The 15,233-nt window shown below is 38.8% G+C and overlaps 1 protein-coding gene across 1 annotated transcript; it reads left to right on the top strand.

Moving 5' to 3' along the window:
* Positions 1-1,894: 1,894 nt before the first annotated feature.
* Positions 1,895-3,407, top strand: LOC143850948 (protein BIG GRAIN 1-like E). The gene has a single exon (XM_077360247.1). It carries the CDS (start codon positions 2,191-2,193, stop codon positions 3,193-3,195), a length of 1,005 nt encoding a protein of 334 aa, XP_077216362.1. The 5' UTR covers positions 1,895-2,190; the 3' UTR covers positions 3,196-3,407.
* Positions 3,408-15,233: the final 11,826 nt, after the last annotated feature.

Genomic DNA, 15,233 nt, shown 5'->3' with positions numbered 1-15,233 from the left:
GATTGTTACGCAAGGAATTTGATTTTTTTTGTTTTGTTTGCAAGGTATTTGATATTTATATAAAATTTATGTTTAAAAAATTCTAAATAACCTCTTTTTGTTGTACATACAATTGGGAAAAGTGATTATGCTCGGTCGAGCAAATAGCTATCTGCTCAGTTGGCAAAAAATACAGTAAGGGCCCATATTGTTTGGGTGATGCAAACCATTCATTTGATGGGCCCTGACATAGATAAGGTGTGCCCTAAAAATCAGCTCAATAGGATCAACCCAATCCTTTGATTTGGAATGGTTAAAATGGACCGGTATAAACCACCATAAATCTGTCCATGTTTAACTTCCACCAATTGAAGGGTTAGGATGATCCTACGGAGCTGATTTTTTGGGCACACCCTATCTATGCCAGGGCCTATCAAATGATGCTTTGGATCCTCCAAACAATTTGTGTCCACTGTGTTTCTAGCCGATGAGCATATAACATTATCTGCAGGGGCAGAGCCAGGATTTTACACTTGGGGGGTGGGGGGGGACTGATTTACACTTTGCCTGCATTGGTCATTGGGGGCCCGCTTACTAAGTTTCTGTAATAAAAGGGATTTTGCAATTCACTTAAATGGGATTTTGCAAGTCATTGTGGATGTGGATGGGGGGTGTGGCTACCCCAGGCTATATGTGCCTCTGCAATACACTTGAAAGGGATTTTCCCTATTTAATATGTATACCCACATTCATAGGGTTTGGGCACAAACCCAAGTTTTCCCATTTATTTGATTTCTATCAGTCTTAGCAACCCCATATATATGACTTCCATAGTGCATAAACAAATGGTATTATTGTTAATTATAATATTTTTACATAGGAATTTTATATCGAGGCCCAATGATTTTATTAGAGAAATCCAAAAGACAAGGGCCCAAACAGGCTTACATGACAAAGAGGACACTTACAATGTAAAGCCTACATTAAAATAAGAAAGTCTACATTAAAATAAGAAACATAATCAACTTTTAAGACGCAGACTAGGGATCCCTAAGCTATCACTTGTCATTGCTTATTTTGTCTCTTTAGGGAGATCTCTCACAGAGAAGAATTGCTGATTAGTCTGGCTCTAACAAGCTTCATTTGCCAAACCTTCTGCAACGTGATTGCCCTCACGATATACATGAGAAATTGTGAGAGCGAGCTCTTGCATAAGATAGGAAATTTCTGACCAGTACTATTGGATGATCCAAGAAGGCCTGGTTTTATTTAGGAATATGTCTACTTGCACTTTGCTATCATATTCAATCTGAAGGAATTTTATATTCGGAGACTTACCAAGTCTTAAGGCATCTAGAGGGGCCCTGCATTTCGCTTGCATTTTGGATCTTTCGAAATAGAAGTGGGAGAATGCCACACACATCTCTGCTTTATCATCTCTGATTCCCCCGGGGACTTTCCTAGGTTGCCTTTGGACGCTTCATCAACCTTTGCAGATAATGGTTATATAGTTAATCTTATTTTCCAAACAAGATTAATTTTTTATGGCGTCCAGAGAGTCCCTAATTCTCCAAATTCCCACTAATAATATAACTGATGAATGGCACACCACACATGTGATTGGATTTTTCTTTAAAAAACCTGAGGCCCATTTACAAAAGCTTAGAGCCCAAAACTTATATCAGGCTAAGTTATTTTAAACACCAAAAATTTAATTCATTGTCCATTAATCTAAATAATTATTTTGTCTTTTTTCTTGTTCTCTATTCTGTGGTTAAAAAAAAGTAAAAAAAAAAAAACCTAGTCTATTTCAAAGTATAATGAATGAATGGTATGCCTTGTACCCAAAACAGCTCTAAATGAGCTGAGAATCCAAGCAAACAAAGCTTTCATCCTCACCAACCACAACACTAGCCATGTCTTGAGAGTGAAAATATAACAGCTTGTTTCCTCTTATCACCCTTGTCTAAGAAAGAAACTACAGTAAGTGGGACTCTACAAAAAAAGAAGCAAAACACCGCCACATATCTATATTATTATAGTGGATCCATCGATTACAAAAAGTTATCTTCCCACTACTCTCAATCATTTCAATACTACTCAAATCCCTCCTTTTTATTTCCCTCAATCTCAATCCCCATAAGTACCAAACCACCTATGCAACATATTCATTCATTCACATCTCCACATCCATAGCAACTCTCTTCAACCATGTCCACCATGGGAATTACACACTATGAACACTCCAAAAAACCATCCCACAGGCGAAACGACTCCGGCGAGCTCGATGTCTTCGAAGCTTCGCGATATTTCTCCGGCATAGCCGAGGCCGCTGGTGGTTTTAGCAGTGGAACTGTTTGTCACAAGAGCATGAAAGAAGAGGGACCCATGTGGGTAGGAGCAAGGAAGAGTGTAGACATGTCTATGAGAAGCTCACTTAGGTCACAATCTCATAGGCTTGAAAAACACATCAAAGAGAAGAAAAGCAAGAAACCAAGCTCTCCAGGGGGTAGATTGGCTAGTTTTTTGAACTCCCTCTTTAGTCAAACAAATTCAAAGAAAAAGTCTAAGTCAAGCACTCAGTCAATGAAGGATGAAGAGGAGAGCCCGAGTGGGCGGAGGAAGAGGAGGAGCAGTATTAGCCATTTTCGAGGAATTGGAGGCGCCGACCAAGATGCCAAATCTATTCATTCTTCAATCTCTGGTTTTAGAACACCTCCTCCTTATTCTAACAATCCTATGAAGGTAAGTGTGAATTCCAATTCAGATCAAAAGCCAATTATGTCTTTATCAAAATGCAATGAGCAGCCAACGTCAGTGACTCTGTACCCACAAAATGCTGTTTTTGATGAGAAGAAACAAATGAATTTTGCTTGGTTGGATGAGAAGCTCAAATTTAAAGATGGGTTTTTGGACAAGAATAATTTTTTTAGTAATGGGTTTTTGGAGAAAGATGGAAGGTACAACAATGAATTTATGGAGAAAAAATGGGTTTTGCAGAAAGATAGGAAATGGGTTAATGAATTTTCATCAGAGGAGAAGAGTATCAAGAGAGATGAAGAGCTGGATGATGGTGGAGAGAGTGATTCAAGTTCTGATCTGTTTGAGTTGCAGAATTATGATCTGAGTGTTTACTCAAATGGTCTGCCTGTTTATGAGAGCACCCATATGGAGAGCATTAAAAGAGCATCACCCATTGTCCATGGTATCTACTGACATATGATTTTTCTTTTGTTACATTTTCCTTGTCTTTGAAGACTGGTTTATGTGAATGTTAGATAATATTGTAAGAAGGGAAATTAAGAAAAAAAAAATGGGGTGTGTGGGTTGTGTAGACTGTGTTACAGTATCACTTTTCCATTCTTTTTTAAAGTTCTTACTGTTCTTCTTTTTTGTGTATAATGTGAAATGTTTCTTCTTACTGTTTTTCTTTTCTTGTTACTTTACTCTTTTGGATGGAAATGTGATTGTTGAATGTTTGGATAGGAAACCATGGCAAAGTTACATCCTCAGTCAACCACTAGATGAGAATGGTTGGTTTTTGCCATGATAAATGACCCTCTAGTCAATTCTAATTTGATTAGAGAACCCCATGTGGAAAACATTTTCTAATCTGAGGTTCTGTACAAAATCAACCATAGATTGGAATTAAAAACCTTTAATCATTTACAAGCAGGCCATGCTCATACACAATGACATGATTAAACGTAATGTTTGCCCAAAATACATTTTTTTTCCTTATTTACGTGATAAACCTGTCTATGTGAAAGGAAAACTATGGGACAAATCCGAGAGAGGTCTACTAAATTCCAGAATATTACAATGTTTTTCTTCTCAAGTTCTTTGCCCAAAAAACTTGAGGTTTACCATGGAGGGAACACCAAATAATAGAATGATGCAATAGTATCTCACAATGTTAAAGTATAAAGATTAAATAATGCCATCTCCAAAGGCTTAATCTTTTGGAGTAATTGGTTGTTTCACATGGTATCAAAGCAGTTGCTCTGGGTTCAATACTCCTTAATATTAAAAATCCACATCTAACGGACAAACCAAAAGAGGGGCAACATGTGTCACGTGTAGGCCATGTTAGGAAATAATCCTAACGGTGGATGTGGCTTTTGCAAGATCGACGGTCAATATCATTTGGTTAGTTAATTAGTTTTGTGAAAAGTCATTAATGAAAAGACTTTATGTGAAAAGGTATAAACGTAAAGAGACGTTTGGGGAGAGGGATCGGCGCGATGAGGAGTCGCATCTCTTCCCACAAACGCTTATAAAAAAGTACTCTTGGGTCCTATTTGCACACAACGAATTTGTTTCCAAACTTTGAGAATCCACGCTTGAAGAGACAGGAAACCGGTCCCCTCACCGACTATTGTGTAGCAAAGAGAAACCTTAAGAGAAAGAAAAACAACATTCATGGCTTCCGGTGTGTCTTTTTCTCATTTCAATTGATTCCATATTGTTATCGGTGATTTTCTCAATGTTGAATCGCTATGATCCGTTGCCGGTGTTCATATTGTATCGAACACTTACATGTGGTATCAGAGCCACGGTTCTAGCGAGAAAACGGCGAGAAAATACGATTGAAATAAAGTTTGTGAAAATTTTATTTTGAGTGCCGCCATCAATTTACAAGTCGGATCGATGATTAAATAACATAGAAATGTTGTTCGTGTTCTCACGAATCCAACGCAACAAACGGTTCATTGATCCGATGGATTGCGTTTGGTGGTGATTTAAAGATGAAAATTTTATTTTTTTGGGATTTTTTGACATCACCGGAAAACGGTTGCTCCGACCGGTGATTTTCCGGCATGGATGTGAAGTTCGTCGAAAGATGAGTCCAATGCAACAAACGGTGCCTAAATCCAATGTCAAACGAACCTAGAAAATGAAATCGAAATTTGTTGTTTTTTTCGGATTTTTCTGGAAATTTTTACAAAATAATATTATTTTATTCCGGGAAGATGAACAGTAATGCGCCGCGCTGGCCCATCAAGCCCATTAAGGGTCCGCGATCCATTATTTAATAAAATAAGGCCCACCCGACCCGCGTGGGCCCGAAAGGCCCACCAGACCAGAACAGGTCGGTCCAGACGGGCTCAGACCAACCCAAACCGGCCCAGGGACCATTTTTGGGCCATTTCTGCCATTTTTTGAGGTTTTGGGTCTGGGTAATGTTAGTTCTAGGGGTTTGGAACCCTCATGAACCCATTTTTGGAGTCATTTTTTACATTTGAGCACTGTATTATATGGTTGCAGTGTAAATTCAACAAAATTTAGTTTTATTTGTTTGATTTTGACTCAAAAATTTTTGGGTTTTGCACCGGGTAAATCCGGATTTAGGGGATTTCCACCCCTTTGAACCCAAATTTGATGTCTGTTTTGGCATTGAATTCTGGTTTTTCATGGAACTTGAAAACGGGTTTTATGTACACATGTTTGTACACTTTGTTCATTATTTTAGTTGAAGTTGCACTATATCTTGTTATGATTAGTCACTAAATAAATGAACAAAGAATTGTGATTCCGACTGGGAAATGGAATTGCTTAAGGGTTAGTGGTTAATTTAACCGTGTCGCATACAATGCAACATTTATGGACTATGAACCACTTTCAATTGCGACTATTTGTCCAAGAGCAACACTTAGCCCAACGGATGACTGTTGTTTTGCACAAATAGGCGGTGTGAGAGGGCTAGGCCTGGATAACTTGGTTTGGGGTTGCGCTTCTGCCGAACGGTGATGTGTACCTTAAGTATAGAGTTATTTGGCCCTAGTTAGTCTCATGGATGAGAGCCAAATGTGTGTCGTGGCATGGCCCAACGGACGACCCATGATGATACGCTGGTGTCTCCCTAGAATCACATTTATGTGTTTCTGTGATTCTAGGCAATCCAACTGACTTCCCTAAAGATAAATTGACTTAAAAATGGAACCAATTGTGTATCGTGGCATGGCCCAACGGACATCCCATGGTGACACACCGGGTATTCCATCAAGAACACACTTATGTATTTTGTGTTTCTGTTTACTTTAGTCATTTATTTTAAAGTTGGATTACATTAAATCGTGGATTTTACTGAATAAACTCCTTTTGTGGATTTAAATGGTGTCTTAGATAGTGAGCAAAATTGTAACTGTCTGTCTTTTTCGTCTACAGCATTGAACCCTAGTTCTATCTCTAGTTATTTGTCTGGGATCGAGGTTTTGAGTGGGACTAATTTCGAAAAATGGAAGGATCATATTCACATAGTCTTAGGGTGTTTGGACCTAGATTATGCACTTAGGAATGACAAACCTGAAGTGCCTTCTAATGAAAGTACTGCTGCGGATTTGGCTACCTATGAAAAATGGGAACGGTCAAACCGCATGAGCCTTATGATTATGAAAAGCACGATCTCTACCTCTATCCGAGGAGGCATTCCCGACTCAGAGAAAAATGAGAAATTTACTGCTAGAGAGTACCTACAGGCAGTAGAGGGTCAGTTTAAGGGATCGTCTAAGGCCCTTGCCAGTACACTGATGATGAAGATGATCACTATGAAGTACAATGGTAGTAGTGGTGTGAGAGAGCACATTATGCAAATGAATGACATTGCCTCCCAGGTAAAGAAAATGAACATGGAGATCTCTGAGGGTTTCCTTGTTCATTTCATCATGACATCTCTTCCTGCGCAGTTTACTCCATTTAAAATTAATTACAATACGCAGAAAGAGAAGTGGGAAATGAGTGAACTCATAGCCATGTGTGTTCAAGAAGAAGAGAGGTTGAAGACCGAGCAACCTGAAAGTGCTCATTACACCACAGAGGGAACATTGAAGGGTCACTTCAAGAAGAGAACCAAAGGAAGGGGCTTTGGGAAAGGCAAGAAGAAGGTAGCAAATGGTTCGGCTCAGCAGGGCTTGACCGGTGGGATGAAAAGTCGCATTAGGTGCCATTTCTGTAAGAAACTTGGTCACATAAAGAAAGAGTGCTCCAAGTATGAAGAGTGGCTGCATAAGAAAGGTAATAATTCAGTTTTTGTTTGTCATGAATCTTTCCTTGTAGATGCTCCTAGAAATACCTGGTGGATAGATACAGGTTCAACTATTCACATCTCGAATTCCTTGCAGAGATTTCAAGAGAGACGGAGACTCAGGAAGGGGGAGCGAACCATTAAGATGGGAAATGGAGTAGAAGCAAACGTCAAGGCTATTGGCACTTTTCGTCTTGTATTAGATAGTGGCTTCATTATGTATTTGGAAGACACATTTTATGTACCTGCCATGAGCAGAAACCTTATATCTATATCCAAACTTGATTCCTTTGGATTTGAATTTAAGTTTGGGAATAAAGGTTTTACATTACTCCATGATTCCAATGTTGTTGGTTCTGGTCCTCTTGTGGGCAATCTATATATGATTAATTTACATAGCTCGTTTGCACATTCTCTGTTATCCATGCATGTGAATTAGGAAATCAGTTACCGTGGCAATAAACGGGGTCGAGTTGATGAAAACTCTTCCAGTTTGTGGCATAAGCGTTTAGGCCACATTTCCATTAGTCGTATGGAAAGACTGGTGAAGGATGGAGTTCTTCCTCCTCTTGACTTTTCTGATTTCGGGATTTGTATGCAGTGTCTTAAGGGTAAACAAACTAAAACTAGTAAGAAGGGCGCCACTAAGAGTACCAGCCTGTTAGAAGTTATTCACACTGATATCTGTGGACTATTTCCTACTCCTGTCCTAAGTGGCGAGAGATATTTCATTACCTTTATCGATGACTTTTCACATTTTAGCTACGTCTATCTCATCAAAGAAAAGTCGGAAGCACTGGATACCTTTAAGATCTATAAGGCTGAGATTGAGTTACAACTTGACCGGAAGATTAAGGTTGTGAGGTCCGATAGAGGTGGGGAGTACTATGGCAGATATTCCGATACGGGCCGCAGTCCAGGGGCGTTCGCACTTTGCCTACAGGAGAACGGTATTGTCGCTCAGTACACGATGCCAGGTACACCTGAGCAAAATGGTGTTGCTGAGAGACGAAACCGTACTCTTATAGATATGGTGAGGAGCATGATTTGCAATTCACCATTGCCTGAGTCCTTGTGGGGAGAAGCATTGAAAAGAGCCGTTCATATCCTAAACCGTGTACCGAGTAAAGCTGTGGCTAAGACCCCTTATGAGTTATGGGGCGGTAAAAAACCTAAGCTAGGATATTTGCATGTTTGGGGCTGTATGGCTGAAGCCAAAATATATAACCCACAGTTGAGAAAGTTAGACGCTAGGACTATCTCTTGTTACTTCATAAGTTACCCTGAACGGTCTAAGGGTTATAGGTTCTATAGTTCTACTCATAGCACCCGGATTGTAGAGACTAGATACGCTGTATTCTTAGAGGATGGTGATCTCAGTGGAAGTTATGTGCCTAGGTCACTTACTTTTGAGGAGAACCGGGTATTGTTCCAATACCGGTAATCCAAGAAAGAGTAGTGTCGATTCCTCCACCTGAGGATATTGATGCACCATATGGCACATTGGAGGTTTCGCCCCACATTCCTGATGCTCCAATGACGATTGTCGCTGAGCAACCTGTGCGTAGATCACAGAGAGAGAGGAGGTCAGCCATCTCAGATGACTATATTGTCTATTTAAACGAGTGTGACTACGACGGTGAAATGGATAATGATCCACTTTCATTTGGTCAGGCCATAAATAGTGACCGATCAGCTCAGTGGTTTGAAGCCATGAAGGATGAGTTGCTCTCAATGGAAAAGAACAGTGTCTGGGAACTCACCGAGTTACCTAAAGGGGTGAAGCCTGTAGGCTATAAATGGATCTTTAAGACCAAAAGAGACTTTAAGGGCGGGATTGAAAGATATAAGGCCAGACTAGTCGTTAAGGGGTTCACTCAGAAAGAGAGAATAGACTACAAAGAGACTTTCTCTCCAGTATCAAGGAAAGACTCTTTAAGGATAGTTATTGCTTTGGTGACTCATTATGACTTAGAGTTACACCAGATGGATGTGAAGACTGCATTTTTAAATGGTGACCTTCATGAGGATGTCTATATGATTCAGCCTGAAGGTTTTAAGGCTGAGAGTGAAGAGCACCTAGTCTGTAGGCTTAAAAAGTCAATTTACGGACTTAAGTAGGCTTCTAGGCAGTGGTATCTGAAATTTCATGAGGTAGTGTCTAGTTTTGGGTTCAAGAAAAATGTTGTAGATCAATGCATATATCTTAAGGTTAGTGGGAGTCGATTCATTATCCTAGTGTTATATGTTGATGATATACTACTTGCCAGTAGTAACCTGGGCATGCTGAAAGAAACAAAACAATTTCTCTCAAGGAATTTTGATATGAAAGATCTTGGTCAAGCTTCCTATGTCATAGGAATTGAGATTCATTGAGATAGGACTCGAGGATTACTGAGATTATCTCAGAAGACCAATATAGAGAAAGTCCTTAAGAGATTCAGCATGGATAAATGCTCCCCTAGTCCTGCTCCTATAGTTAAGGGTGATATATTCAGTCAGTTACAATGTCCCAGGAACGCACTGGAACGGGATGAGATGAGACAGATTCCTTATGCTTCCGCTGTTGGTAGTCTCATGTATGCTCAAGTTTGTACCCGTCCAGATATTGCATTTGCAGTTGGCATGCTTGGGAGGTACCAGAGTGACCCAGGTTTGGATCACTAGAAGGCAGCCAAAAAGGTTATGCGTTACCTGCGAGGGACTTCAGATTACATGCTCACATTTAGGAGATCAGATAACCTTGAGGTGATTGGCTATTCTGATTCCGACTTTGCTGGTTGTCGGGACACCCATCGGTCCACTTCTGATTATATTTTTATGCTTTCAGGATGACCTATTTCTTGAAGAAGCGTCAAACAGAGAATGACGGCTTCATCCACTATGGAGGCAGAGTTTATTTCATGTTCGGAGGCTTCGGCTCACGCCTTATGGCTGCGAAATTTTATTTCAGGGCTTCATTTGATTGATTCTATTGAGAGGCCGCTGAAACTTCTCTGTGATAATTCTGCTGCGGTTTTCTTTTCCAAGAACAACAAGTCTGGAGACGGCTCGAAGCATATAGATCTAAAGTATCTTGTTCTGAGGGAAAGAGTTCAGAATCAGCATGTATCTGTGGAATACATAAGCACCGCACTTATGTTGGCGGATCCCTTGACTAAAGGCTTGTCACCAAAGCTCTTTAGAGAGCATGTAGCGCGCATGAGGTTGGTTGACACTTTTGATAGCCTATGATAGTGGGAGTCTGCATTTGGTATTGAGATACACTGTAGTGATCACATTATATTTTATGATTCTGATATATATTATGATTATTTTCTACCGCTCCATTTCGTGTACATTTTGTAAATGGATTATTAATAAGAGGTAGAATGTGTCTGTATGACTGTTTTGGACCATGTTTACATCTTATGCATGTATACTTTTACATTCATGTTAGTAAGAATTACTAATAATATAATCATGGGGTAGGCTATTGGGTAGAGTTGGTGACCCAATGGTTACATGGTTTATTGTTGGTAGTTTTTGCTAAACGGAATGTTGGGTTTCTTATCTAACTAATTTAAAGTTATGATCCTTATGTTTGGCTCAAAGATCTTGCTAGCCAAGTGGGAGAATGTTAGGAAATAATCCTAACGGTGGATGTGGCTTTTGCAAGATCGACGGTCAAGATCATTTGGTTAGTTAATTAGTTTTGTGAAAAGCCATTAATGAAAAGACTTTATGTGAAAAGGTATAAACGTAAAGAGACGTTTGAGGAGAGGGATCGGCGCGATGAGGAGTCGCATCTCTTCCCACAAACGCTTATAAAAAGGTACTCTTGGGTCCTATTTGCACGCAACGAATTTGTTTCCAAACTTTGAGAATCCACGCTTGAAGAGACAGGAAACCGGTCCCCATCACCGACTATTGTGTAGCAAAGAGAAACCTTAAGAGAAAGAAAAACAACATTCATGGCTTTCAGTATGTCTTTTTCTCATTTCAATTGATTTCATATTGTTATCGGTGATTTTCTCAATGTTGAATCGCTAAGATCCGTTGCCGGTGTTCATATTATATAGAACACTATCAGGCCAACCTTAAAAAGAGGGTCACACTTGAGGAGAGTGTTAAAGTACAAAAGATTAAATAATGCCTTCTCCAGTGGCTCAAGCTTTTGGACTAATTGGTTGTTTCACACACAAATCACTTTGCTCCACTAAGAAACTCTAAATTATATCTTCCAACGAGTTGGAGATGATGACATTACCCTTTGAGAATTGCCCTGTTGTAATCTGCTTTTCTTCTTCTTCGAGTGGCTTCAAAGCTGATTTAGCTTTGAGACGATTTTCAAACTCTACTGAGAACACCCTAGAAAAACACACTTTGTTCTCCCTATTCTCTATCTTCCTTTCTCTCCTTTTCCTTTTCCTTTTCCCTTTCCCAAGCAAGACTCTCTCTCTCTCTTACTTGTCTTGTGTGTATGTGGGTATGTGTGGGGCTCATGTTATGGGTTGTACCCCACAACAAAACCATGAGCAAAGTTGCATCATCAGTCAACTGTCAACCACTAAGAATGGTTGGTTTCTGCCATGATTAGTGACCCTCTAGTAAATTCTAATATGATTAGAGACCCATGCGGACAACATTTTCTAAACCTAAATCATGCTCAAGCGTGTCGTGCTCATAACAATGATAGATTGGAATTAAAAACCTTTAATCATGCACGAGTGGGCCATGCTCATACACGATGAAATGTAACATGTGCCAAAGATCCATGCCATCGGTGTGAAAAACATAGCATGATTATCGACTACTTAAGGACTTCTTTGGATACCTCTAAAAAATATTTGATATAATCGTATATGCAAATAGTTTTAAAGTAAGCTATAATTATTTGCAAATACAGGTTTTAATAGTAGAAAAAAGGATGTTAGTTAATGGCTTCCTAAGAAGTCTAGGCCTGGTTCGCTTTGGATTTTGAGAATTGATTTTGAGTCCAAAACTAATTATTGGAATTAAAATTAAGTGCAATTTTGAGTCCGTTAATCAGTTTTAGACTCGAAATCAAATCTCAAAATCCAAAACGAACAGGGCCTTAATGTCTTATAATAATTTTATTTGAAGATAAAGACTGATTTTGGAGGCTTCCAAAGATGACCTAGTTGCTAGATCTTCACTCCAAAGATTCTTTGTTTCCCATAATTTATGGATTTGATCACTGTTGCGATGTGATAAACGACATATAAATCCAACAAAGACCCTGTTCTTTTTTTTATATATAATTGATTTTGAGTCTGAATATTAGACACCAAGCTAAGGGCTTGTTTGTTTTGGATTTTGATAATTGATTTTGAGTTCAAAATTGATAATTGGACTCAAAGTTAAATGCAAATTTAATTTTGGACTCAAAATCGAAAACGGAAATATAACTAGACTCAAAATCCAAAGTGAACAGACTATTGGACTCAAAATTAAACAAAATTTTGAGTCCAATAATCAGTTTTTGACTCAAAATCAGTTCTCAAAATCCAAAACAAACAGGACCTAAGTTATAGTGGGAACACAGACAGGTATGTTCATCACGGATGTGCATGCGTGCTAAGATAAAATCATACATAATTGCATGACATTTGTATTAGTAGCCTTGGGCACTAAAATAGTCCCCTTAATTAATGTAGGGAAATGATATATTCGTACCCTTTTCTTCCCCGGGTCACCCCTTTATAGTGTTAAAAGAGTAGTCATATATTATCAATTTTTAGGTGGAGCCAAATGATTAGGAGGTTGGTAATATAGAAATGTATGATTATGCATAAATGAGATGGCCTAAGACACTTTTTGAATATCTAATCATATAAGTTTATATGTGGTTGTGACAAAAAGTAGAATGATAATGATTCAGTCTTATCTAATTGATAAGTTCAAATATAGGAATAGACGTATATGTGAACATGTGAGTAGGGTTGCAACTTGGGTCGGGTTTTACCCGACCCGCATCGACCCGACCTGAAAATAACATGGGTCTGGTTTAGAAATCATGGGTCTTGGGTAGGGTCGGGTTTTAAATTGGAAAATCCGACTCAATCTTGGGTAGGGCCGGGTTTAAAGAAAAAAAAAACTTGAAACCCAACCCAACTCATATGGGTGCACTATGACTTTCTTAAATATCTCTTGAATAACATAGAAAATTATTTTCCAATATATTGATAAAATTGATTTGATTGAGGTGATCATGTCTGTTATGTGAAAATATTATCCTTGTTAAAGTTATATACTTGATGACATAAATTTAGGAATTTTTGGTGTGAAGATTTTTTTTTTCTTCTACAATCTTTAAAATTAGTCACTATCCTACGCTAAAAAGTGAAAACCCGACCCAACCCGAGAAACTTTCTTGGGTAGGGTTGGGTTTTCTTGTAAAAAATTAGACCCGATCCAAGGTAATTCTCGCGTAGGGTAGGGTTTTGGAAAACCCGACTTGCCCAACCCGAGTTGCACCCCTACATGTGAGTGTGGATAGGAGTGTGGGTGTGTGTCATAGTCACAAATATTTGTTTTGGGAATTTCTAGAGAAGGTGTATCTCGGGATATTTTAAATTTTTTACTATTTTTTAATTTATATCAGAAAATATTTAGAAAAATAAAAGTTTAAAATATATAAAAAAAAAGTTATCCTGGATAACAAATAATTATGTGAATTTATTGTGATATTTTCACGGTAAAAAAATATGAAGATGTCTTCATAATTTGAGGACTTCTAGACTGAAGGGAGCCCTTGCAAAAAAAAGGTGAAAGGGCTCTCCTATTGGCTACACATCACCATCATGCATTAATAACAGTTGAAAAGTCAAACATGATGGTGATGTGCAGCCAATTGGAGCCCTTTCACCTCTTTTTTGCAAGGGCTCCCTTCAGTTTAGACTTCCTTTCATAGTTTTCATAATATCTGAAAAAAATCAATATTTTATCTTTTATCAAAAACTCGAAAAGAATGGCAATATTTTCAAAAAAAATCACATTGAAAAGTCAAACATGATGGTGATGTGCAGCCAATTGGAGCCCTTTCACCTCTTTTTTGCAAGGGCTCCCTTCAGTTTAGACTTCCTTTCATAGTTTTCATAATATCTGAAAAAAATCAATATTTTATCTTTTATCAAAAACTCGAAAAGAATGGCAATATTTTCAAAAAAAATCACAGATATTTGTGACTATTATGTGTGTGTGTGTGTGTGTGTGTGTGTGAGGGAGAGAGAGAGAGAGAGAGAGAGAGAGAGAGAGAGCACTTGGTGTAGGCCAGGCCGAAGCCTGCTAGAGTCTAGTGGGCTTTTAGATGTTCAGCCTGAAATGGGCCCAAGTGGGCTGAACCTACACGGCCCAACGACAATCTATATATACTCGATTTTAGACCCAATTCTGGCGTAAAGCCAGCTTTGAGATCCACTTTTCTTTAGAGCTTAGGGTTTCAAAACATATTTACCAAACTTCAAAAACTCAAAACTCAAGTCCGACTTGATGGTGATTCGAATTGAGTATTACTCAAGCATTTTTCTCTTCCGACACATGTATTTTTCATATGAATACATATATTTCTTATGGTTGGCATTTTACACACCTTTTCTCTTGTAAGTCAAGTCATTTTGCTGGTGATATGAGTAATCTCCATCGAGTTTCGAGTTGACACACCGAGTTTTAATACTATGATAGATACACTGCAAAAAATGGAAAATAATAAAAAAGTTACTTCCATGATCCTTCCTAACGGACCCTTACACCTGATTAGATCAATTGATCCAAATAATAACCATAAGTCCGGCCATTGAGAGCACCTTAATCGGAGTATCAATGCAAGTTCGTACGCACGGCCCATGATCCATCTAGCCTCAATTAGTATTCCACCAAGATATACTAAGCCATTGATTTTTGTAGATGTTTATCCTCCAGATGACATCTCAGTTCGAGATAGGACCAAGTGGCACACTTGCCTCCTTCCTTCGTCTTCTTCTTCTTTCTGATGACATATGGTATCCCCACCCCAATTTTTAGGGCAGAACTATTCCCTACGGATGTGCACAATCACCTGTAAACCATGCGCATCGGGTAAGCTTGGGGGGATTTGAACTCGCGGCAATGGGGAGCATACCCATGACTTTAAGCCAAAGAGCCACACCCGTATGGGTTCTCGGCCTCCTTCCTTCTTCCTTCAACAATCGAATTTTCAAAGTTTTTTATCTTCAAATCGATAAGTGCA

The sequence above is a fragment of the Tasmannia lanceolata genome, unplaced genomic scaffold (genome assembly GCF_043159265.1).
Source record: "Tasmannia lanceolata isolate RefF3 unplaced genomic scaffold, GAP_Taslan_0.1 ptg000018l, whole genome shotgun sequence".
Classification (NCBI taxonomy): Eukaryota; Viridiplantae; Streptophyta; class Magnoliopsida; order Canellales; family Winteraceae; genus Tasmannia; species Tasmannia lanceolata.
The sequence above is the reverse complement of the archived record's forward strand: the minus strand, read 5'-3'. Positions and strand labels throughout refer to the sequence as shown.